This window comes from Coenobita brevimanus, chromosome 67, assembly GCF_032717465.1.
Source record: "Coenobita brevimanus isolate Jiangsu-jjx chromosome 67, ASM3271746v2, whole genome shotgun sequence".
Lineage (NCBI taxonomy): Eukaryota > Metazoa > Arthropoda > Malacostraca > Decapoda > Coenobitidae > Coenobita > Coenobita brevimanus.
In genome coordinates, this window is record NC_137020.1 from 21,554,105 (window position 1) to 21,581,449 (window position 27,345).

Sequence of the window (27,345 nt, forward strand, 5' to 3'; positions counted from 1 at the left end):
CAAACTTTTCTTATCAGCTTTTCTAATACCTTGCTTACAACACTGGTTAGTGATACTAGTCGGTAATTGAGTGGATTTTGTCTGTTCTGTTTCTTGAATAAGGGAACAGTGTTTGCTTTCTTCCAAATATCAGGTTGTTTACCTTGGCCCAAGGATTCCTTGAAAATTAAAGATAATGGTTTACTTAACTCCTTCGCACATTCATGTAGCACCCAACACGAAATTTCATCAGGACCATTTGCTTTTCCTTTGTCTAATTTACTTAGCTCCTTCTGTTTTTCTGTCTATCTCTCTATCTATTGCCAGACGCCTTAATCCCTTACGGGGTGGCCACAAACAAATCGCCTCCACGTCGCCCTGTCCCCCGCCATTTCACTGCCCTGCTCCCAACTCACCCCCCCCTCTCATATACCTCTCCACTCCATCCCTCCACCTCATCCTCGGCCTCCCCCTCCCTCTCCCTCCCTCCACCTCACTCACGTACACTCTCCTCATCAGTCTCTCACCCTCCATCCTCTCCACATGGCCAAACCACCTCAGTGTGTTCCTCCTTATGCTTCCAATCACATCCACATCCACACCACAATGCTTCTTCACTTCCGCATTTGTCAGCCTGTTTCTCGATGTGACTCCATAGGCTCCTCTTAAATAACTCATTTCCACCGCTCTCACTCTTAACTTGTGTTCTTCCAAGAACGTCCAAGCTTCACTTCCATAAGTTAGAGTTGGTATCACAATACTATCATGTAGCAACTTTTTCACTTCCATGTTCACTTCCCTGTTCCATATCACTGCTTTCAAAGAACCAGCTACCTTTCTTCCTTGTTGTACCCTTTCAAGCACTTCACCCTCCAAACTTCCATCTTTGTTCATCACACTCCCCAAGTACTTAAACGTACTCACATTTTAAATTTCCTCACCATCCAACCTCACTATACATTCACTGACTTCACCTCTCTCAGAGACCATCACTTTACCCTTCCCTACATTCGCCTTTAGATTCCGTTTCTTACACATTCTCCCAAACTCATCCGCCAAGCCTTGCAGCTCCCCTTCGTCTTCACTTAACAACACATTATCATCTGCAAACAACAGTACAGGGAGTTTCCAAACACTACCCTCTCTCACTAGGGTCATTCTGATGTCTGCTGCCCTACCTTGTATCTCCTTTATTACCCCATTCATGTACAGATTGAACAACCATGGAGACATGACACATCCCTGTTTGATCCCAACCTTCAAAGAGAAAAATTCACTCAGTTCACCATCCACACGCACTACAGCCTTAGCACCATCATACATACTCTTCACAGCATTGAACAACTTCACATCTACTCTATATATTCTTAATACTTTCCACAATCATTGTCTATCCACCCTGTCATATGCTTTCTCCAAATCCATGAAGGCCGCATACAACTTCTTTCCCTTCTCTAGAAACTTCCACTAAAGATCTAAGAATGAATATGTGATCTACACAACCTCTTCCTCTCCTAAAGCTTCCCTGTTCTTCTCCAACTAATTCCTCTGTTATTTCCCTAACTCTGTCAATAAGTATCCAACCATACACTTTTCCTGTTACAGTAAGAAGACAAATGCCCTTATGATTGCCACATACTTCTTTTTCCCCTGTTCCTTTGTACAGGGGAATAATTAAACCTGACTTCCAATCCTCCAGGACTCTACCTTCCTCCCAGGCCAATCTGCACAACTTCCACATCCATTCGACTACTATCTCTCTCCCAAGCTTCAGCATTTCACCACACTCCATCAATTCCTGGGGCTTTCCCTAATTTGACTTTCTTCATTGCTTCCACAACTTCTCTCCTACTGATTTCTTCCTGTCTTCTCACCTCCCTCCCTCTCCCAGCCATTCCCCAGCCACTTATACTCGCATTACATCCATTCTCTTTGTTCAACAGTTCCTTAAAGTGTTCTCTCCATCTGCTCACTTTTTCTCCAATCTCCACTAGTAATCTACCATTTTTATCTCTAACGCCCCTACTAACTTCACTGCCACCCTATCTTACTCTCTGCACCTCTTTCCAGAACACTTTCTTACAGTCCCTCCACTTTACACTCAAATTCCTTCCAAAAATTCCTTATCCACTCTCTTCTTACTCTCCTACTAATCTTTTCACCACTCTCTTTCTTCATATAACTGTCTCTTCCGCCTCTCAACTTCTTCCACGCCCCTATTTCTCATCCATTCATTGTATGCTTTCTTCTTTTGTGCCACAGCGTGTCTCACTTCTTGATTCCATTATGGTATTCCTTGCACCCCCTTCCTTCTTCTCTTCTTTTTCTGATTTTTGTATATCTGGTAATATGTGTGGGCATGAATGTTCCATATCATCTCTCTCAAAATTATTTTCTTCTGTAAAAACTGATTGGAAATTCTTATTTAGTGCTTCACAAATATCCTTTTCTTGTGTATAGGTGATCCCCTCATCCGTAATGGATTGTATTTTATCTTTTACTTTGGTTTTGCTCTGGATATAGTTGTAAAATAGGTCAGGTTGATCACTATTTTTATTTATGATGTCCTCCTCAAACTGTTTTTGGGCTTCCCTCCTTATTTTTGTATATTCGTTTCTTGCCTGTTAATAGTTGTTATATGCCCTTTCACTATTGTGTCTCCTGTATCTATTCCACAATAAATATCTTTTTTCTTCTGATTTTTTACATTCTGTGTTAAACCATTTCTTTATTTTCTTTTCTGCTTCTTTGTGCTGTGGGATGTACTTCTGGACTCCTATTTTATAAAGTTCACTGAATTTTTTATATATAACATTTAAATCTACTCGTCTAAGCTCCTTTTCCAAATCTTTTTCTGAGAAGTACTTCTTTAGGTCATTGTAGTTTCCCTTTGTATAATTTAGGTTCCTTTTGTTACTTTCATTGCTGATAACTATGTCATATGCAATCCTGAAGTTGCAATGTAGTACTGCATGGTCGCTTTTGCTGAATGGAGGTTGATACATTAAATTGCCAGTATTGTTTTCTTGTCTTTTGAATATAAGATCTAGTACCAAGGGTACATCGAGTCTTCTTTTTCTGGTGCTTTCGCTTACATGTTGCGTTAGGAAAAACTCCTGCACGAGATCCAGGAGCTTTTGGTCCCAACAGCTTTCTTGGCTTATATCTAGAGTATTCCAATTTATATTTGAAGTATGCCACTCAGGGATGAGTGAGGCTGGTCACTCTCATCTTAAATGTCAGGACCAACTTGCCTAGCCCCGGGCACCTACGCTTCTCATGGGGCAACGTAGGATTGGATGATGGATGATGGATTAAAATCTCCAGTTAGTGTAATTCTTTCCGATTTCTCTTCCATTCTATGTAGTAATGCTCTTAAACTCTGAATTGTACTCTCTGCCAGATCCTCATATTCACCTCTTTCCCATGTGTTTGATCTGGGTGGCATGTATAAATTTGCTACAATTATTTTCCCTTCAGATGTACAGGTCTCCCTCGTTTTACGATATTTCGCATTTACAATCCTTATTCTTTAGTACCAAGTGTTCATTTTACAATGGAGCTCCCTCGCATTTACGATTGGACCTGTGGAAATCCCATGCTCACAGGCAGGTCAGCTGAGAGTTGCATGGCATACCCGCCCAAACCTCCACCTCCACCACCTCTCATTCTCCTGATTCATGCACCCCTGCCACCCAAACCTCCACCACCCCTGCTTCCTCCCTCTCCACCTCTTGTGTTGACGAGTGATGGGCTTTGGCCGAGGATGTCTCGTAGCATCGGAGGAGACATTAAGGCATTACGTCCTCCAGCCTCGGGGGGGACCGACTAAGGGTGGACGGAGCTACAGTACAGTAGGAGGATACGTAACAGTACATTACAGTACAGTACAGCTGATTTTCATGTTGTTTTTGCTATTTCATGTCTTTATGTTTGCAAATGTACATACAGTACCCTCGCGTCCAACACGCGTTAGGCCAGCATGATTCGGGTCCAGCACGGAGAGCAATTAATTAGTATTATTTAATACGATTTAATTACTGCAACACGAGTGTGTTAGCATAACACGCACAGAGCTCCGAGAAGTGGGCGAAATCCGCAGAGTTCACTCTAGCACGATCACCCCCGGTCCAACACGGTCATACCGGACATTACCATGATGATGATAGCCAATGAAAAACTTCTGATCAAGTAGCCTTCCCCGCCCGCTATCGTGACGTGATCGTGATGCCGCTCAATTAAAAACACTTCTGGTGTCACGTCATGTTTTGTTTACATTTCTCCTGCCACAGCGCCACTCAGTCGCATAATTGCATTGGAAGGTGCTTTTTTCTTGCTGCATTTTCTGCCCTTGTTACTGTATTTTACCCTGCTCACGATGCCTAGGAAGCCTTCTGAGAACCCCAAGAAGCGTCGGCACCTCCCTCAGGCCACCAAGCTAGAAAGCATCGAGAGGAAGAAGAAAGGGGAGAGGAAAGTTGACATTGCCAAGGCCTACGACATGAATGAAGCCAACGTGATCATAATAAAAAACTTAAGACAAGATCCTGGCAGCCGAAAGCTATCACACGGCACTTCATACCAGGTTTGCCGAGGATACGATGGTAAATCGGAACGGTAACGTGGTAAAATTGCCGACGATACCACGGGCATTTGGAATTCATGTGGATGGATTCCTGCCGAGCATACGACGGGGAAAACGGTGTGACCAAAACCCAGGCGACTCAACAGAGAATGTATCGTACTACAGCATTAAACATTTAGCCTGACACTGAATACATATTAATATTTTAGAATAAATATCAATCGTTTTGAAACCCTTCTCATCGGCTTGCGTACCAGTTTATAAACAAAGTTGCTTCTCCTTATTCTCTACCGAGTCAGCGACAGCGATCACTTTCCACAGTCACAAGATGGGGCTCTGGCAACAGTGTGAGAAGCATGCACTTTGCCGAGGATTACAGTGCTAGGACAGGCAGAAGCAGGACCTTCCATGGCTGTGGACGAAGATAGCGATTCTGAGTGTGATTTCGAAGGATTTATGAGGGAGGTTGAGGAGGAGCAACAGCCATTACCTGCTAGTGACGCCAGCAGTCATCCTCCGGGGACCCAGTAGGACTAACTACAGCCTTAGATACCACCTTCCATTCCCAGCAAGCCCACCAACACTATCCTAAAAGGTTAGTTATCATTCATAGCACAGTACCATTTATTATAATTACAATAGTACCAATATATGTATAGGTATATGGTAGGTATTTAGGGTGACTTTTCCGAGGGTTGCTGACATAATTCATTTTTCCCCATAAGCTCTATTGTTAGTCCAACACGTTTTTGGTCCAACACGTGACCCATGCATGACAATATTACCATGCTGGACGCGAGGGTACTGTACATATGTGATTCAGATGCACTACAGTACATACAACTTCATCATTATTATTGCATATTAGATCACTTGTATGGGTCTTAGGTTCCTTATACATGAGTCCAGGAATACATCCCTATTTTTCCCATTAAACCTTAATTTCGCTTTACGACATTTCGGTTTACGATTGCCTTTCTAGGAAGGCATACCAATCGTAAGACGAGGGAGACTTGTATTGATCACTACTGCAATCAGTTCTACTCGTGAGGGTATATCTAGTTCTGTTTCTTTGACTTTTAGATTTTTCTTTGTTAATATTTTAATTCCTTCTCCTTTTTTTAAGTTCCTATCTCTTCTCTATATATTGTATTCCTCTGTGTTTAGGATGTCATTTGATATCCTTGGTGTTAATTTTGTTTCAGTTAGGCATATTATATGTGGTTCATTTTCTCTGATATAATAATTCATCTCTAATGATTTAGATACCATTCCATCTACATTTGAATACATCAACTTAATCATCTTGTTTACATACTTGTCATGACTTGGGCCTACTACCTTCCTCCTTTTTATTCCCTCCTGTTTATGTACCAGTTTCAAACCTGCAATCTGATTACTTTGTAAAGAAATGTATTCTTCTCCTCCTCTGATCTTCCCCCATTCTTTGATTTTGCTTTCTCCCTCTTCTCTCTCAGTAATTCCATTTCCCCTTGAGTTAATAATAATAATCTTGCCTTTTGTTTCTCAAAAGCGCCAGTTCTTCCTTTTGGCAGTTCACTAGCGCTCGACACACGTACATTATTTTTACAATTAAAAGAATTGTGACATTTCTCGTATATAATACAGGCTACATCATATATACATGAAAGTGGCAATAATTAAACCCTATAATCATCCGTCATAGTACCTCCCTCCAGGTCATAGCATTTTGAAAAAAGAAAGTCTTTCAGCTGTCTCTTAAAGGATTCAACAGTAGAGAGTTGTCTTATAGACAATGGCAATCTGTTATATAATCTAGGGGCTCTATATGCAAAAGAACGATCAGAGAAAGATGACTGTTGAATGGCTTCTGGCTCATCAAGACATAAGGAATGATCTTCACAGCTTAACATCACACCCGGGTGTGTCGATGGGAGTTTTAACAATTCAGCAAGATACTTCGGTTCACCAAACTTAAGAACCTTGAATGTAATAAGACACAGTTTAAATTCAGTTCTAGCCTTTACTTGTAACCAATGCAACTCAGTCAGAAACGGGGTAGTTGAGGTTCTTGGGGGGAGACCAAAGATAAGCCGTGCCGCCCTGTTCAACACCGACTGAACTTTTGTTAGTATATTATTTGTAAGACCAACCCACAGTGAATTACAGTAATCAACATGAGACAAGACCACTGCATGGATTAATGTTAAGAGGCACCGTCTATTCAGGAATTTTCTCACAGAGTACAGATTTCTGATATGCAAGTTACACCCTCTTACAACCTGATTAATATGTTCTTTGTAATTTAGCTTAGAATTAAAATAAACACCCAGATTTCGAACAGAACTGACTGGATGCAGCTGTGACACGCCAATGTTCAAAGCCAGGGCATTGTCAGTGTTGTCACCCCTTTTGTTTCCTCTGATGATGATGATCTCAGTTTTACCATCATTCAGCTTAAGTTTCCTCTTAGCCATCCAGATCTTAATATCAGACATTAGAGATTCAAACTTTGTCTTTGTATTGTTGATATCTGACATCTTAACATAGTGCTGGGTGTCATCAGCATAAAAATGATGGGACACATCATGAGCATCAAGTAGACGATAAACTACTTGTGTAGGTAGTAAATAGAATTGGACCTAAAACTGATCCTTGAGGGACTCCAAATAGAAGAGGAGCAGAATCAGAGCTAGCGTAATGAACAACCACTCTCTGAGATCTGTCCGACAGATACGACTTAAGGAGCAAAAGGGCACTATCACGAATGCCATAAAAATACAGATCATCCAACAATAGTTTATGATCTGCTGTATCAAAAGCTGCAGACAGATCCAACAGAACTAGAAGAGAGAACATCCCACTACAAGTGTTTGCCACCAAGTCACTCTGAATCCTTGTTAGTGCAGTTTCAGTTGAATGGTATTTTCTGTATGCTGATTGAACAACAGGAACAACTCTGTTGTGTTCCAGTAGTGGTAAGAGTTGATCGAGTATGGCCCGCTCAATAATCTTGGATAAAAAAGACATGTTAGAGATGGGACGATAATTTGTCATGCTCTCGACATCAAGGCCAGGTTTCTTAATTAGGGGCCGAAGCAAAGCACGTTTCTCAGACTGCACAAAATTAATTTCTAAGAAGCATCTATTTATTATGTTGCAGATAAAGTCTGCAGCGTGCTCATACACATCAGGCAGTTGTGACATGTTACACGGATCGAGTGAGCAAAATGTTTTATTAAGTTCTCTGATGTAACATTTGACTTTGTTTACATCCAGCGGATGAAATGTTGAACGCAAATGATCCCCGGTGCACCGTGGCTGGAAGTCAACTGAGTACGCTTCACTAGGAGAACTGCTGTCTAAATCACTTCTTATGCGAGATATCTTACTTGTAAAAAATGAAGCAAAATCAGAAGCCAATTGGGCATCAGATACAGAAGTTGGTTTAACAATTACATTCCTCTGACCAACCAAATTGTTCACAACTGGAGACAGTTTTTTTTTTATCACCACCACATGAATCACCTTTATTTTGATAATATCTAGCCTTTTGGGCTTTTACAGTGTGAACGACTGCTCTTCTCGCAAAAACATAACACAAACGAGTTACTTCGGTCCACTGTAAGCGCCACTCACGTTCTGCCCTTCTACGTTGTCTACGCAAAGAATTAATAGATGGACCATACTACGGAGCATTATCACGTACAGTGATTGTTTGTACTACCTCAGGACAATAATGGTCAAAAATTGACCTAAGCTCGTTGTTGTAAATATCAACCAATTCACCAGAAGAAAGACTTGAAGAATCGATGGAGTGTAAACGTTGATCAGTTTCAAAACACATCAACTGGCGGTCAACATCGTTGTGATTTCTGAACCTGATGACCTTTTTATATGAAGGGGATTTCAGGACATCAAAACTAAGAGTGATCAGAGCATGATCAGAGATGAGGGGGTCAAATGAGTCAACCTCCACATCTGATACGCGCCTGCAACCAACAGGGGACAAGATCAAGTCAAGGACATGCCCTGAGACATGAGTTGGATTACTCACATGATTGAAAAAATTGTTCTGGGTGATCAACTCAAGGAATTCTGAAGAAAATGGTTTTGACTCTGGACTGTCAACCCAATAATTGAAATCACCACAAACAAGAAATCCTCCACGTTTAAGAGAAAACCCTTCAAGAAACTGCCCAAACTCCTCCATAAAACTTCGATCTCTGCCCGGATGACCTGGTTGATAGACAGTTGCAGTTCTAGTGGTATTCTGATGGAAATTTATTAATACTTCCATAAATTTAAATGAAGATATTAATACTTCCATAAAATCATACGAAGATGGGGTCAGGTCACAATGAGAGAAACGTTTGCAAGTGCTGCCGAGTAGATGAGTGCTACGCCTCCTTCCGGATAGTCAGCAGCAGGCCTGGGAATGCTAATAATAGAATGTGTCGTAGGCAAAGCATTACGAATAATATCGCTATCAGACTCATACAACCAGGTTTCAGTCAAGCACAAAATGTCAAGCTCGTCCTGATTTAAGGTCTCATTAATATAGTCTGTCTTATTACGAATGGAACGAATATTTAAAAGACCCATCCTTAACTGGTTCAAGAGGGACGTAGTCAGTTTTTTGAATGGTCAAAATTGGTGTTTTCAAATTTCCTATGAGGCATCTTTTTATCCATACATTTTTGAATTCCTCTTTTTCCATTAGTTTCTTTGCATTTTTTAGTATCTCCTCCATAATGTTACCTTTAGGGGCCTTGACGTATTTCTCTCATATTTCCCTGGCCTTTTGTGTTCCTCTATGTCTTTATTACAGATTTCCTGTGACACTTCCTTCAATATGCTTATTACATTTGCCGTCTCCTTTTTGTCTCTCGAGATCTTGTTTTTTATTTCTTCCTCTTCTGTACCAGTGATTACTATAGATTTGTTGATATCTGCTGAATCTCTGACCAATTTAGGATAGTTTCGGATTATTCTTTTCACTTCCTTTTTAACCCCTACACTGCGGGCATGTTTACCAATGTTTTGCGTGTGCCGCGGGGTTATTCGGGCTCTGACAGACTCTCAAAAAATATTTGCCAAAAATCAGTCATTAGTCCTAGAATATTATAATGACATATGCGTATGGCACATACTCTTCAGCTTTCTCCTGGAATGTTTGTTGAGCCTTCGTCGGTTACCGTAGGACTTGTGGAGACCTCTGAAGTTGGGTAACGAAGTCTTCACTTTACACTTCCCGACAACCCGTAATATGATTACCACAGCCAGATATTAACACTATAAACACTACTTTATGATTTTCAAGTAGTTTGGGATCCATACTCCAAAAAAAAAAAAACCCACTGTGAAAGCAATGAAAATTACGAGCGCGTCTGACCGTCGCACTTGCGCTAGTTCGCTCTTGGTACTCTGTCATTTATTATTCATAAAACCCCTCACACTTTATATTTCTATTACTATATAATGCTTATATATATCTACAGTCTTTATCCATAAGTTTCCTTCAGAAGTATTAGTTTATTGTCACTGTAAGGATTCAATTTCTTTCACTAAAATACGTAGCATTCACTTTCTCGTCCTGTCCTGTATACTAGCATTGAGAGTGAATGTCACTTTCACCTTCACTCTCATAACTCATAGTATTCAGACATGCTAGAGTGAAACTTTCACTTTCATTACTTCTAGGGTATATACTCGTATTCTTATAATACTACTCATTTACATTTCTATTTACGGTACGTTCTCTATTTTATTTACATTATTTACATTTCTATTTTATTTACACTGTGTTATGCACTGTCACTTGAAGTAACTTATAAAACTATTTTCCACTGTTCACTTATATTTACATTCATTACTTTCACTTGCTGTTTACACATTATTTACACATTATTTACAATTCCACTTGCACTGTTTTACTCAATAGAAAGATCGTAGTCACTCTTTTATCAATTGTCAGCCCTTTACCTCTTTCCACACGAGGTTTAGTAGGGGGTAAAGGTCACAGGGCCCTTTGCATGGGGGTGAAAAGTCCCTGAAGCTAGCAAGAGCGAACAGACGTACCTCCACATTGGAAGATGAGAGTGAACTGATAAGGGTGGGCCGGGGTGGTGGCCTACCTAGGGAAATGCATTACTGCCAACGTTAACCTCTTGACACAGCTAATATATAGCAGTGAAATGATTGGCAGGAAATCTAGACAATACATTATAAATTAGGTAGTTCCAGGTGAATATAAATATCACTTAGGCTTCTCCCTTCCCTCCTTATATGTATATTTATTACGAAAAAGAGTTATACGGCATATTTCAGGGGGAAATAAACAGCGAAAATTACCGAACGAGTGCACGTGAGGTGTTGTCAGGTGATAATTATCCTATTCCAGGTGTATGGCACTCTCACTTACCTTATTTCTTTCTTGTATATATTATTTGGTATAAGAATAGGGCATAGGGCTTATTTCAATGGATGAAATCAGTGAAAAATTCCAGGGAAGATTTACTCAGCATAGCACGGCCAGGCAGGCGAGAGGATAGGGTAATGGAGGAGGGGTAGGGAGGGGAGTCAAGAACGGGGAGAAATGGCTAAATTGTCAACAATGGATGGGAGTACAGATGAGATTAGGAGTGCTGACTGGTGTTGGACATTGGCAGTACTGATAGATGATACAAGCCCCCACTTGGAAGCCCGGGTGAATTCAAAATAACACAGAATCACAAAAGCGACGCCCCGCAGTATGATCCCTTGCTCCCAAGCGTCATGAAAGTGACGCCCCGCGGTTAAGGGGTTAATATTTTTTTTTTTTTTTTTTTTTTTTTCAACCCTTGTTTCTAAGTCTTTCTTTACTTTCACCATTTCAGCATAAGTGGTTTCCACATCAGTTTTGTAGCTTTGCAGCGCTTCATACATCTTTGTTATCTTCTCCTCAACATCACTGCTCTGATCAGATTGCTTACTTGCCTAATTGTCTGTATCATTTTTGAACTCTTCCATGATACTCTCGTGGTTGACTACTGTACTTGCCATTTCACTAATTTTCCTTCTAAGTGAACCCACTTTTACTGTCAGCTCATATATTGTTGTGTCTTTCTTGTTGACTTCCTTTCCTAATTTTTCTATTTCTTCCTTTTGCATGTACAACTGTTTCATAATTTCATCCATTTCATTCTGAAATGCCATCTCCAGTCTGCTTACCCGTTCTACCAGCTTACTGTACATCTCCATTTCAGCCAGTTCGTGGTAGAAATAATCATCCTGCTTTCTACCTTTATCCCTTTTCTTTTCCAAATTTGCTATACTACAGTAGGTGGACATCATGTGGTACTAAGACCACAGATTCTACTTACATTCCCTGGTGCAGACAAAACATCTAATCAGCTGACATTGCCTGCTGGGCGCATTCCTGCACTACTTTGTTAATTTTACTGTTTGAGCAACAGTCTTGCTTAAAACTTCCTCTTATATAAGGACACCATTTAGTTTAACCTGGTACAGAGCTTGACTCATATAAAGATACTAATTTAGGTATGGCCACTTCGCCAGGTTTGGCCAGAATGTGGAGCGATGTGATGTGGGTCCTCTCTGCTCTGCACCTCGTGTGTGTGTTCTTACCTTACCTAATTGTATCTTTACAGGAATGAGTCAAGCTCGTACTGTCCCGTGTCTTAAACCATATTTATCGTACATATCCTTAAATTTGTGAATTGTTTTGGCACACACTATTTCATTCGGTAGTGCATTCCATTGATCAATTGCTTAGTTTGGGAAACTGAATTTCCTTACATCTTAATCACCTCTCTTCTTATGCAGTTTTTTGAAGTGTCCTCTTGCTGATGCTTCTCCATATGTTAAGTAATCATTTATGTCTATTTTCTCCTTTCCTGATATGCACTTATATAGCATTATCATGTCACCTCTTTTCCATCTCTCCTGTAGTGTTGGTAGATGCAGTTTATTTAGTCTTTCTTCGTAGCTTAGGTCCCTTAAGCTTGGTATCCATCTTGTAGCGGCCCTTTGAACTTTTTTGATCTTGTCTATATGCTTTTTGAGATGAGGACTCCAGACTACTGATGCATATTCCAGGGTTGGTCTAATGAATGATGTTATTATCCTTCTTAGCATGTCTTCATTTATGTGTGTGAATGGTATTCTCATATTTGCAAGCAGTGTATACATGTTCCGTACCTTCTCGCTGATGTGGTCAGCCGGAGATAGTCTGTTATTGATAATCACACCTAGGTCTTTCTCTCTTTCTGATGTGTGTAGGGTTTTATTTCCTAACTTATAATCCCAATCAGGTCTTTTTCCACTTTTACCAAACTTGATTACATGACACTTGTCCACATTGAATTCCATTTGCCATGTACTACTCCATTCATGAAGTTTATTTAATCCTTCTTGTAGCTCCCTACAAGAGTCTGTGCTAGTTATTCTCTTTTGTATTTTTGCATCATCTGCAAACATATTCAGATAGCTCTCATTTCCAGTGTTACTGTTTATATCATTTATATACACTAAAAACATGATTGGTGCCAGCACCGAACCCTGTGGTACTCCACTAATCACTTCTTTCCATGATGAGTAGTTTCCTCTTAGTACTGTCCTCATTTCTCTTTTTATGAGAAAGTCTTGCATCCAACAAAACAGTTTGCCTCGAATTCCTCCTTGATGGTACAGCTTCCATAAAAGTCTTTGGTGTGGTACTGTGTCAAAAGCTTTCTTGAAATCTAAATAGATACTGTCCACCCATCCTTCCCTTTCCCATATTGTGTTTGTTACTCTGTCATAGTAGCTCAACAGATTAGTAAGACATGATTTTCCTTTTCTGAAACCAAACTGTCTTTCTGTTATCATACTGTGTTCTTCTAGATGATTTACCCAAGCTTTTCTTACAAGTTTTTCTAATACCTTGCTTACAACACTGGTCAATGATACTGGTTGGTAGTTGAGAGGATTTTGTCTATTTCCTTTCTTGAATAAGGGGACTATATTTGCTTTTTTCCAAATATCAGGTAGTTTCCCTTGACTCAAGGATTTCTTGAAAATTAAAAATAATGGTTTACTTAACTCCTTTGCACATTCTCGTAATACCCAACATGAAATTTCATCAGGACCACTTGCTTTTTCTCTGTCTAATCTACTTAACTCCTCCTGTATTACTTTTTCTGCTATTTGTATATCTGGTAGTATGTGTGGACATCCGTGTTCCACATAGTCCCTCTCAAAATTTTTTTCTTCTGTAAAAACTTAATTGGAAATTCTTATTTAGTGCTTCACAAATATCTTTCTCTTGTGTATAAGTGATTCCCTCATCCGTAATGGATTGTATTATATCGTTTACTTTGGTTTTGCTTCTGATATAGCTGTAAAACAGCTTTGGTTGATCACTACTTTTATTTATTATATCCTCCTCAAACAGTTTTTGGGCTTCCCTGCTTATTCTTGTATAGTCGTTTCTTGCCTGTTTGTAATTATTATACGCCCTTTCACTATTGTGTCTTCTGTATCTATTCCACAACAAATCTCTTCTTTCTTTTGATTTTTTACATTCTGTATTGAACCATTTCTGTATATTCTTATCTGCTTCTTTGTCCTGTGGGATGTACTTCTGGACTCCTATTTCATAAAATTCACAAAATTTTTTATATACAGCATTTAAATCTTGTCCTCTAAGCTCATTTTCCCAATCAGCTTCTAAGAAATACTTCTTTAGGTCTTGATAATTTCCCTTTTTATAGTTTAGGCTCTTTTTGTAACTGTCCTTGCTGTTTACTGTGTCATATGCTATCCTGAAGTTATAATTTAGTACTGTATGATCGCTTTTGCCGAGTGGAGGGTGATATATTAAACTGTCAATGTCATTTTCTTGCCTAGTAAATATTAGATCTAGCACTGAAGGTACATCAAGTCCTCTTTTTCTGGTGGTTTCCCTCACATGTTGTGTTAAGAAAAACTCATGTACGAGATCCGGGAGCTTTTGGTCCCAACAGCTTTCTTGGCTATTTATATGTAGAGTATTCCAATTTATATTTGTATTGAAGTCCCCAGTTAGTATAGTTCTTTCCGATTTCTCTTCCATTTTATGTAGCAATGATCTTATACTCTGAATTGTACTCTCTGCCAGGTCCTCATATTCGTCTCTTTCCCATGTGTTTGATCTGGGTGGCATGTACAAATTGGCCACAATTACTTTACCTTCAGATGTGTCGATCTCTACTGCAATCAGTTCTACTTGTGATGGTATATCTAGTTTTATTTCCTTGACTTTTAGATTTTTCTTAGTTAATATTATAATTCCTCCTCCTTTTTTTAAATTTCTGTCTCTTCTCCATATATTGTATTCCTCTAAGTTTAGTATGTCATTGGATATCCTTGGTGTTAATTTTGTTTCAGTAAGGCATATTATTTGTGGTTCATTTTCTCTGACATAATCATTCATCTCTAGTAATTTAGATACCATTCCATCCACATTTGAGTACATCAACTTTATCATCTTGTTTATATACTTGTCATGACATAGTTCTACTACCTTCCTCCTTTTTCTTCCATCCTGTTTGTGTACCACTTTCGTACCTGCAATCCTATTACTTTGTGAAAAAAATTTCTTCTTCTCCTCTTCTGATCTTCCCTCATTTTTTGTTTTTGCTTCCTCCCTTTTCTCTTTCAGTAATTCCAGTTCCTCTTTTGTTAGGCATCTTTTTATCCATACATTTTTGAACTCCTCTTTTTCCATAAGATTCTTTGCATTTTTTAGTATCTCTTCCACAGTGTTTACACTCTGGAAAGTCACCTTTAGAGGTCTTGTCTTGCTTTTCTCGTATTTCCCTAACCTTTTGTGTTCTTCTATGTCTTTACTACAGATTTTCTCTGATACTTCTTTCAGTAAGCTCATTACATTTGCCATCTCCTTTTTGTCTCTAGTGATCTTGTTTTTAACTTCTTCCTCTTCTATACCAGTGATTACTATTGATTTATTTATCTCTACTGAATCTCTGACTAACTTTGGATTGTTTTGGATTATTCTTTTCACTTCCTTTTTAATGCTTTTTTCCTCCACCCTTGTTTCTAAGTCTTTCTTTACTTTCACCATTTCAGCATACATGGTTTCTACATCATTTTGTAGCTTTGCACAGCTTCATTCACCTGTGTTATCTTCTCCTCAATATCACTGCTCTGGTCCATAAGACTGCTTGCCTGCCTAATTGTCTCTGTGTTATTTTTGAACTCTTCCATAACACTCTCGTGACTGACTACTGTACTTGCCATTTCACTGATTTTCCTCCTAAGTGTACTCAATTCCACTGTTAGTTCACTGATGGCTGTGTCTTTCTTATTGGCCTCCCTTCCTAGTTTTTCTATCTCTTCCTTTTGCAAGTGCATTTGCTTCTTTATTTCATCAATTTCATTTTTGAAAGCCATTTCTAGTTTGTGTACACGTTCAACCAGTCTATTGTGAGGCTCCACTTCAACCAGTTCTTGGTAGAAATCATCATTTTGCTTTTTACTTTTATCCCTTTTCTTTTCCAAATTTGTTTTACTGAAGTATGTATCCATTTTGTAATACTAAATGAACAGAGTATGTACTTACAGAGTATGTATACTTTCCCCGTGTTGCTGTAGTCTAAACAAACCCAGCTGTGTGTGTGTGTGTATGTGTGTGTGTGTGTGTGTGTGTGTGTGTGTGTGTGTGTGTATTATTCTTTTGCACAAGTTGTTAGATGGGTAGTTGATGTGTAAAACATACCAGTGAATGTGGTGGCTATCTGTAGTATATATTAAAGAGCCAGGTTGTTAGTTTGTCCTTCACTCAAGCCCAAACCAAGGGCCTGAGACCCCCAGACCCATATATATTCTGAATCAGGGTGACCCAAGGATGGTTTTAGGGGGATCAAAATTCAGATCTGGGTCATTTGCGGTCACCAGTAGAGTGTTCGCCTTTTTGGCCCGGGTACCCCTGCAGCCCAATTTTGGTCATGGAGACTCTCATGACCTCCATTTCAGACATAGGCTATGTAAGGTTGGCCTCCAAGGTCATTTGAGATCACTGGTAGAAGTTTGTCTGAGGTCACTAGTAATACATGCTTGAACAACTGGACCCAGCAGCCCAATTTTGGGCATGGAGACTCACATGACTTCCAGTTTGGACATAGGCTATATGAGGTTGACCTCCGAGGTCATTTGAGGCCACCGGTCGGAGGTTATTTGAGGTCAGTGGTAATACACGCTCGAACAGCTGGACCCAGTAGCCCAATTTTTGGCATGGAGACTCACATGACCTCCAATTCGGACATAGGCCATGTGAGGTTGACCCCCGAGGTCATTTGAGGTAATCAGTAATAGTAAACAAGTGTGCTCAAGTACTGTGCATTAGTCTGCGAAAACTGAAACAGAAAGTTCCTGGACCTCATGCAATCCCTCCTCAAAAGCATAAGAGGTATATGGTCTTTCTGGAGTAGAAAGAAAGGTTGAACTAAAACAAATAGGATTAGAGTGTTCGCTTTATGGCCCAGGCAGCCCCGGGTACCCCTGCTAGTCATTATATATATGAAAGAAGAGAGGATCATATTAGACCAGAGCTCTTTTACCATCATCATTATCATCATCAGACCTCATTTCCTACCTAAGGATGATGTGAGGTAGGGTCCAGAGAGCAGAATAACCTGATACAAGGAGAAACTTATCAAAAAATCTGCCCATTTACATGGGCCATACTCTTATACACTCACATTCTAGTACCTTGAATCCTGATTTTATCTTACATGGTCAACTTCATTTCAATTATAGGCTTAAACACCAATCCCATATTACCTCTTTTGAGATGTAGGACCCTGAGACTAGGCTACCATAGTCCAGGGCATTTAATAGATGACCAGCCAACTTCTTTTGAGTGCATTACATGATAAGTAAACCTTCATTCACCTCCTGAAGATCAAGCCTGTGTGAATGGATAGGCCATCACTTAATAATTGGGGCACTCATTGCGGTTCTGTGGCTGCTGCTTCCGCCCAGTAGAGAGGGGCTTGAACCTGGGGGTAGCATCTCAGTAGGCTGCCCTATCTGTGGGTGTATAATGGTGGAGCAGTTACAGTGTCAAGGTGTGCTTGGAGGGTCTCCCTGTATCTGTCTCTGGAAGAGTGCCCCAGTGGCCACTGCCTTGGCCATTGTCCACAGCTGGTGGGCTGTGGGCCCTTGGTCTATGCATGGATTTGGGACTGAGTGGGTGTGTGTAGCCTGTGGCTTATCTGGCCCTTCATTTACCCAACATGACAAAAAAATGAAAAGCAAAAGCATTAAAAGCAGGCCTGTAGAAATCAATTCACCTAAGAGATTTAGATTGGCATCATGGAATCTGGATAGTTTGAAGGGTAGACTGGGGTAAGTGGTAGAGACGCTGAGTTGGAGGTGAGTGGATGTGTTGCCTGCAGGACTCAGGTTCAGGGGAGGGTCAGCTGGGTTGATGGCTGGGAAGGACTGTAGGTATGAGCAATTTGGCAGGGAAGTTTAGGTGGATATGGTGGTGTGGGTGTGATGCTTGAGGAGAAATGGGTGGAATGTGTCATCATTGTAATGAGAGTAAATGAATGGATTATTGCACTGAAAATAATGTCTGTTAACCCATGATTTCATTTATATCAGGATGTGCATCACAGGTTGCCTTGGATGATGAAGAAAAAGATTCTGGGATGACAATATGTGTGGTTGGCGGTATGGAAGCTGATGAAATTCTAGTTTTGGTTGGGGATTTAAATGATCATGTGAGTAAAGCAGGTCAAGGATATGAAGGGGTGCATGGGGGATGCACATACTGTATAGTGCGAGGAATGTGGAAGAGGAAAGGATACTTAAATTTGGGGAAACAGTGAACATGATTGTGTGCTACATGCATTTTAGGAAAAGAGAGAGTAGGCTGACTGCATATGAATCTGGGAGTAATAATAGCTAGATTGACTTCTTGGTCAGGAGGAGTGATAGGAGGTTGGTGAAAGATGTTTAAGTTATAGGGAGTGAAGAATCTTTGCAGCAACACAAATTTCTAATTTGTGACCTGGTGCTGACAAAGTGGGTGTAAAGAAGAGAACCTGTGCACCCAGAAGGAAAAAATGGAATTTAGAAAACCAAGCGTAAAGGGATGCCTTCTGTAGTGAGTTGAGTGATGGCTGAACAAGGAATTCTTGACAGAAGTGTTAATGAACAGTACAGAGTTCTCAAGAACAGTCTCTTAAGAGTTATTGATTCAGTGTGTGGATGGACAAGGGACCCTCCAAGACATATGGTAACATGGTGGTGGGATGAGAGTGTAAAAACTTCAGTTAAAGAGAAAAGAAGACTTTCCAGGAACGGAAAAAGGGTGGTAACAGAGAGGAATACTTGGCTGCCAAGTGTAGGGCTAGAAAGGAGTTATACAGGGTAAAATCTGAGCCTGAGAGACTTTTACTGGGTAACCTAAATAATGCTGAAAAGAAGAATGTTGTATTTAAGGTGGCACATCAGATGCAGAGGGACACCAAGTATATTGGTGAGCTGCGTGTGAGGAATGGTAATGGAAAGGTAGTGATGGACAACGAGGATATTAAAGATGCTTGGAGAGAGCATTATAACTAGCTGCTGAATGAGGAGTTTGACTGGAACAGGGAAGGTTTGGAGTCAGTGGATCCAGTATTTGGCCCTTGGCCTCTGATGCTGCTACTGTGAAGAGGGCAATAGGAAGCATATACAGTGCTCGTCAGAAGTATGGGGCGCCCTGCGTCCCTCCTGAGAAACAAACCTTTCAACATTGAAAAAACATATAAATAATGCATTTTATTTACCTTTAGTGCTTCGTAGGGTAGCCTTTACGTTTCTTCACGGACCTGAGACGTCTTGGAAGTGAAAGGGCGAGGCTCCTGAGGTGCTGGAGGGGTATTTTGTCCCAGGAGTCACGAATGGCGGCTTCCAGCTTAGGCAAAGAGCTCACGTCCTTCCCTTGGAGACTCTTCTTTACGAGGTACCAGAGGTTTTCAATCGGGTTGAGGTCTGGGCTATTTCCTGGCCAGTCTGTCATGAATGATACCTCGCAGTCACGAAGCCAATTGGTGACCGATTTGGCCTTGTGAGCAGGTGCACCGTCCTGCTGAAACACTCGTGCACCTGTTAGCTCGAAGGAGTCTGGTAAATGATCACACAGAAGCTCCAGGTAAACATCCTGATTCACTCTGAGGTTCTTGGGAAGTACAACAAGCTTCCCCAAACCCTTCCCTGAAAAACAACCCCATACCATGAGTGAATCAGGATGTTTAACTGTGCTTTCTACATACCGTGGGTCAAGTGGGTCACTACCTTTGCATGCTCCTCTGTTACAGGTAACACTAAACGTTGCCTCATCAGACCACAACACTGACAACCATTGCTCCTCACCCCAATTTAGATATTTATTAGCAAAGGCAAGCCTACGAATTCTCTGGCTGCTAGAGAGAAGAGGCTTTTTCACAGGCCTGTGACTTGTGTAACCAAGCTCATGCACCCTACGAGACACTGTTCTCACTGACACCTCACCAAACACTTCTGGGTTGCTCTCCTTAATTTTCCTTGCACTCACACAAGGATTAAACTCCACTGCACGTTTTAAAACATTAACAGACCTTGGGGAAGTTTTCCTAGGCCTACCAGACCTCGGTTTCTTTGTGGGAACTTCACCACTGTTTTCCTCCTGAAACCGCGCACACCAACGACGCACTGTCGATCGTGCCACACCAACCAATTCACTAATTTCCTTTGTCTGGTGGCCTGCCTCCTTTAGAGCAATGATCTGGGATATGATTTCACTCGATAGTTCACGGGTAGGTGCCATAACAAAGTTTTGAAGGCCAAAACACTGCAGGACACTCGGTAAAAAATGGCGCAATTTGAGAGGGACACCCGGCGGAGTTTCTCTCTCTCAGGCAGCCCGTGGGCGACTGAGGCGGGAACCAACCAGCGCATCAGAAGGCCTCAGGCTACCGTGACATCATGCTCGGAGCTCAAACTTGTGGCTCAATTCTTACCCCCCAAAATGGGTGATTCTTTTTGGGCCATAAGTATTGCGCGCCCGGCGGACAACGCTGAATACTTCTGACGAGCACTGTAGTTGTGGAAGATGGTAGATGTGTAGGTGACTGCTGAAATGTTGAAGGCCTCAGGAGATATAGGAGTAATTTTAATTGCTGGTTTGATAAATTCAGGTAGATATGATTGTGTTTTCCTAGATGACTGGCTGAAGAGTGTGATCGTAAATGTGTGTAAGGGGAAAGGTGATGCCCCAGAAGGAGAAAATAATAGAGGCATAAAACTTTTGAACCAGATAATAAAGGTGATGGAGAGAGTCCTAGAAGGTATGATAAGGGAAAAAGTAAATATTGATGAGATGAAGTTTGAGTTTGTCAGCAAAGTGACCACTGATGCCATATGCATTGTGTGGCAGCCTCAGGAAAAACATATAGGAAAGAAAAGGGATCTGTATTTTGTTTTTGTTGATCTGGAGAATCCCTTTGATAGAATCCATAGGGAGGTGGTGAAGTGGGCAGTAAGAAGGCTTAGGATCGAGGAGTGGCTGGTCAGAGTGGTCATGGCTATGTATGTGGATGCTTGCAACCTGTTGAGAGTAAATGGAGAATTTAAGTGATGAGTTTTCCATGAATGTTGGCATGCATCAGAGGTCAATCTTGAGCCCTTTACTGTTTGTCATGGTGCTTGAAGCTCTCTCATGTGACTTCAGAAATGGACTCCCATCAGAGATGTTGTATGCAGATGACTTGGTGATTGCAGAGAATGAAAGGGAGCCAGTGGAAAATATTTAGGAAGTGCAGAGACAGAATGGGGCAGATGGGTTTGAGAATAAATGTTGATAAAATAAGTGATGATATTCTGGGCTGATGCAAGTACCATGCTGTTAAAAGAGGGAGAGTGGCCATGTGTGGTTTGCCCCATGGGTGTGGGAAGTAACTTTATTTTGTGCAGTATTTGTGATAAGTGGGTGCATGAGAGATGTAGTGATATTAACCCTTTTGTGTTTATTAGTGGTAGGTGGTGGTGATCATCATCCACGCACTTGATGTAGTGCTGCCTACTTCTTCCTTAGCCCATATCATTCTTTTTCTGTGCCTGCCCCCCTCTCTTCCTATTTCTTCCATCATTCCTGCCACTTCTAATTGCTTTTCTTTCCTTTACAGGTGGCTTTATATTGAGTGACAAGCCAAATGGTTTCCTGTAACCAAGAAACGATTTACAATGTTGGGTGGTAACCATATAATCAAACCATACCTTCTCCATATGTTTCAGCAAGTGGGTCGGTGGAGGGTTAGTGCCCCTCCCCGTAAAACAAATAACTTTGAGTCAAATGGCCACCCCTTCCGGGATTATGGCATCTGGCAATAAATAGATAGATAGGTACTTTATGAATGTGGTGCAAATTTCATGCATTCATTAGCAGTTCACGCAGGTTGCATCTGCGCACATTGCAACCACTTGTTACCATTCGACGCCAGTTGCGTGGAGCAAAGTGGCTCCTGTTTTTATGGTTATGGAATGATTTTGCATCCATTTCTGAGCGAGAACAAAGCACTACTTGCGTCCCCATGTATTTCTCCATTGCACTCAACCCACCCTGCACCCAGTGTCGCCCCACTGCCCCAGTCAGTGTGCAACGAGCCTTGCTTGAGCATAAGATAATTTCCTTTTGCGCTTCATAAAATCGGCCCTAATTGACTTACAGTAAATCCTTATATGCCAAAATGTAGCCAAATAAATTCCCTAGAACTTTTTCTCAGTAACATTTACCATAGAAATAATATTTCTGTGAGAAAAACTGAAAAAAACTGATGTAAAAAAAATTATGGCATAATTTACATTGGGCTGATCCTTTTACAAAACCATAAGCAAGTACATTTATTCAGGTTTACAGTGAAAAAAAATTATGATTTTCGAAGCCTCAATAAGGGATGTGAGGATAAATTGTTTATGAAGTACTGAGTGCGTGGGTATAGCGTGGGGGGGGGGGTCTCAGTGTGTAGTTTGGGTGCCCAGGACTGTGTCCCAAGTACTCACTCGCGGTTGGATGCAGCCTGCGTTGGTTGGTAACGAGAGGGTTAAAGGTAGACTACGAGATAATGCGGCTTTCACATCGGGAAAAGCATGCAGAGATTGTGAAGTGTGGAAGAATTGATTCTCCTGGTCTCTTGAATGTGTCTCGAAGAGTTTTGTTGTTTGAGGGATGTTATGTGCTGGAGGTGGGGCTGGAGCTAGCTTTGTGGCTAGGGTAACGAGTGGTTGGAGGAAGTTCAGGGAGCTGTTGCCTCTACTGACACTGAGAGGGCATTCCCTGTGCTAAGGGATCTTCATACAGTATGTGGCATGTGTTAGGAGTGTAATGCTGTATGGTGGCGAGACCTGGGCAGTAAAGGAACAGGATATTCATAGGCTCAAACATACAGAAGCAGCATTGATTAGATGGATGTGTAGTGCATCCATGACTGTGAGGCCTGGGGGTGCTAGGTTTACAGTTGAGGAGTTGAGAGGAAGGATGGACCTGGAGTGTATTGGTGTTGTGATGAGGAGGGAAAGATGTAGGTGGTTTGGGCTTGTGGAGAGAATGGAGGATGACAATTGGGTGTGGAAAGTGAGAAGTATGACTATTGATTGCAGAGTTGTGAGAGGCAGACCAAAATAAGACCTGGGATGAAGTAACAGAGAGTGACCTCATGGATAAGGGACTGAATAGGCAAGCTGTCAGAGATTGAGCAGCATGGAGGGCTGCCATAAGCTGACCAGGGCCAGTGCATGCAAGCATGTTAGAGCATTTGTAAACAATACGAATATACAATAGAAATGTACAGCGGTTCTTTCACGTTTAGCGTGTTTGAAGTTAGCAATTTTCGCCTTTAACAATAGATTAGAAAAGGTACCAATCCCGCGCATTTAGCAATTGTCTTACGCATTTAGCTATGTGGGGCGTGAAATGCCCTGCCCGTCCACCAGCAGACCACCATTGTTATCATTGTTGTGAGCGTCTGGCAACCTTGGGAACTTGTTTCTCTTTCACAGTGCCGAGCATTTGGCTTTTTTCACTGGTGAGTAGATGTATTGTATAACCATACAGTATGCTATGTGTCTAATGTATTGCTAATACACCGTGTTTCATTCTGAGCACTTAAGTAGGAAATCGGGGGTCAAAAGAATGACTTGGAGGATGAACGCAGAGTAATTGATATTTTTCCTATATAAAGTACACTTTGCATGTAGGGATGGTTTCACTAGACTAATTAAATCGCTAAACACAAGGGACTACTGCAATTATATATATATACATATATTCCATCCATCCCTCCATCATCCAATCCAACACTGCCCCATGAGGAGCGTAGGAGCCCGGGGCTAGGCATTTGGTCCCGACATTTAAGATGAGAGTGACCAGCCTCACTCATCCCTGAGTGGTATTACATGAGCAATCAACCCCAACCACTCCTTGGATATAAACCTTCACCGGCTTAATCCGATTGGAGTGCAATAATTACCCACTAAAACCACCAGGCGCCAAAATCTGCTTATATGGTTACCACCCAGCGTAGTCAATGCTTTCCTGGTGTACAGGAAACCATTTGGCTTGTCACACAGTGTAGAGTCACCCACAAGCTGAAGGAAGAGGAAAGAATGAAGGAAAGAAAGACAGAAGAGGGAGTGTAAAGTTACCCGTAGGCAGAAGGATAAGGAAAGAATGAAGGAAAGAAAGACTGAAGAGAAAGGAAGTAATGAAGGATGGAGAGGAAAGGGCAGACACCTGAGAGCAGCACTACATCGAGTGAGTGGATATATATATATATATATATATATCATCATCAACATCATCATCAGCTGTTTGAGTATCCACTGCAGGACTGGCCTATTCCGACAAAAGTCGGGACGATACAGCCAATGTATCTCTACCAAGTGGTTTAGGCTGTCTAGTAGAGATTGTATGTAGTGTGAGAAGTACTTGTTAGTGTAATTGTCGTGTTGGAGTGGCTTTGGATGTGTGTGTAGTCTGTGAACCAAGTGTAATTGGCCCGCGCAAGCTGACGGGGTGCAAGCATACTTTATAGTAAGCGACACTTGTTCAACCACAGCACCCTTGGTGTCTGCCAATGTAATATATATATATATATATATATATATATATATATATATAGTTTCTTTTGTGTATAACAATATTCCTTTTTATTTTTTGTAGGTGTGGGAGGAACAGGACCACATGCAGCAACAAGACTTTGACCCCAAGACCTTCTTCCACCTTCATGGTCAGTTTATGCTTATACCTGTATTATCAACTCCTGCATTGCAATTATGCATGTTTATTTTGTTTAGGGGTAATGTTTTGAACTGGAGGGGTTAGCAATCACCATAATTAACCCCTTCATCGATAGAGGTGGTGATAGGTGGTGGCAGCCATCATCCACTCACTTGATGTAGTGCTGCCTACTTCCTCCTTCCCCTCTATTATTGTTTTTCTGTGTCTGGCCTCCTCTCTTCCCATTTCTTCCAGCTTTCTTGTCACTTTTTGTTACTCTTCTTTCCTTTTCAGGTGGCTCTACCTTGAGGGACAAGCCTTTTGCATTCCTATGAATCAGGAAACAATTACAATACTGGTTGGTAACCCTACAACCAACCCATATGTGTTCTGTGGGTGTCAACATGTGGGTTGGTGGAGGGTTAGTGCCCCTCCTTGTAAAACAACAAGCTCGGTGACAAACGGCCATCCCTTACGGGATTATGGGATCTGGCAATAGATGGATAGATAGATCGATAGAGGTCCCTCCTGTCTATCTATCTGTCTATCTATTGCCAGACACCTTAATCCCTTAAGGGTTGGTTACAAACAAGTGGCCTCCATGTCTCCCTGTCCCCCGCTGTTTCACTGCCCTGGTCCCAGCTCACATCCCCCTTTCTCACATACCTCTCCACTCCATCCCCCCATCTCATCCTTGGCCTTCCCCTGCCTCTCCCCCCCTTTCCACCTCACATACACTCTTCTTCTTAGTCTTTCATTCTCCATCCTCTCCACATGGCCAAAGCACCTCACTGTGTTTCTTCTAATGCTTCCTGTCACATCCACACCGCAATGCTCCTTCACTTCCTCATTTGTCAGACTGTCTCTCCATGTGATTCCACATGCTCCTCTCAAATAACTTATTTCCTCTGCTCTCAATCATGACTTCTGTCGCCTCAACGAGGTTCAAGCTTCACTTTCATACGTTTGAGTTGGTATCACAATACTGTCATGTAGTAACTTTTTCACTTCCATGCTCACTTCCTTGTTTCATATCACTGCTTTCAAGGAACCAGCAACCTTTCTTCCTTGTTGTACCCTTTCAAGCACTTCACCCTCTAAACTTCCATCCTTACTCATCACACTACTGAAGTACTTAAATACACTCACATTTATCATTTCCTCCTCATCCAACCTCTCTGTATATTCACTGACTTATTTCTCTTGAAGACCATAACTTTACTCTTCCCTGTATTCACCTTTAGATTCCGTTTCATACACACACTTCCAAACTCATCCGCCAAGCCTTGAAGCTCCCCTTCGTCTTCACTTAACAACACAATATCATCTGCAAATAACAGTATAAGGAGTTTCCAAACACTGCCCTCTCTCATTAGGGCTGCTCCAACATCTACTGCCCTACCTTGTATCTCTGTTTTAACCCCATCCATATACAGATTGAACAGCCATGGGGACATGACACATCCCTGTTTCAATCCACCCTTCAAACAGAAAAATTCACTCAGTTCACTATGCGTACACACCGCAGCCTTGGCCCCCTCATACTTAAGGGGGTTTTACACGGTCAAACATGTTGGCCAACACGTTTGACAACACGATGTTTGAGAGTATGTTTGAACATGTGAAAGGGGTAAACATGTTGGACCAACGTGTTGGACGGATGTCTGATCTGGCCTGACTTTTGTGGGCGGAACTTGCTCGTTCATGTCCATGCGTGAACGTCTGAACACGCATCAGTCTCCAACCGTCATACATACTCAAATCTCGCGGAGGTAACATCTATAGCAGCTCCTTCAGTGACAGACTTGCCGATTATTTCCAAAATGAATGATACGTGTGCCGTTAAGGACAAGGAAAGGGAAATTATGGTGGATTTCATTGACATATATAGGAAGCATATAACATTGTGGATGGTGAAATCGAAAGAATACTCTAATAGGAATTTAAGAAATAAAGGTATAGATGAATTGCATGGAAAGCTAAATATGTTGATTCGTCCATGCGCATATAATTGCGCCAATCATCTGGGTGTAATTTCAGCTCCTTCATTAAGTTGGTATGAGAAATGTGGTCCCTTTTCAGTAACCAGTCCTTTGTCCACTTTAAACGCTTCCTTTTCTTTTCGTTGAGGGCAATCACTATCCCAATTGCCATCACCCCGTCTTGAGTAAGGGACATGTTGCCCCTTTGCCTCTTGGCACCGACTGAGGTTGTCTGTCTGTTTGGTTTGAACGTGTAACAACTCTTCAGACATGCTGTGTTGGAGGTTTGATGAGCGAGTTGGCCAACATATTTGACCGTGTAAAACCCCCTTTACTCTTCACGGCATTCAGCAACTTCCCATGTGCTCCATATATTCTTAATACATGGAGTAGATGGGAAGTTGCTGAATACCCTCCTGGGTTGCATAAAAATCATCTGGTGGTAGCAGAATTAAAATTGTCATTGAATTGAGGGGTTTAAAGCTTATTTTTGCCAAGGGGAAGGCAAGACACAGTTTGTGATGAAA

The 27,345-nt window shown here is 41.3% G+C and overlaps 1 protein-coding gene across 5 annotated transcripts in view; it reads left to right on the forward strand.

Annotated features, from left to right (window-relative positions):
- The window catches only part of NUCB1 (Nucleobindin 1), a 228,586-nt gene that overhangs the window by 56,509 nt on the left and 144,732 nt on the right, over positions 1-27,345 (forward strand). For all 5 annotated transcript variants that reach the window (XM_080276828.1, XM_080276826.1, XM_080276830.1 and 2 more), the window contains exon 7: positions 24,780-24,846. In XM_080276828.1, the coding sequence (XP_080132954.1) occupies positions 24,780-24,846 (67 nt within the window). The remainder of the gene's footprint in view (positions 1-24,779; positions 24,847-27,345) is intronic.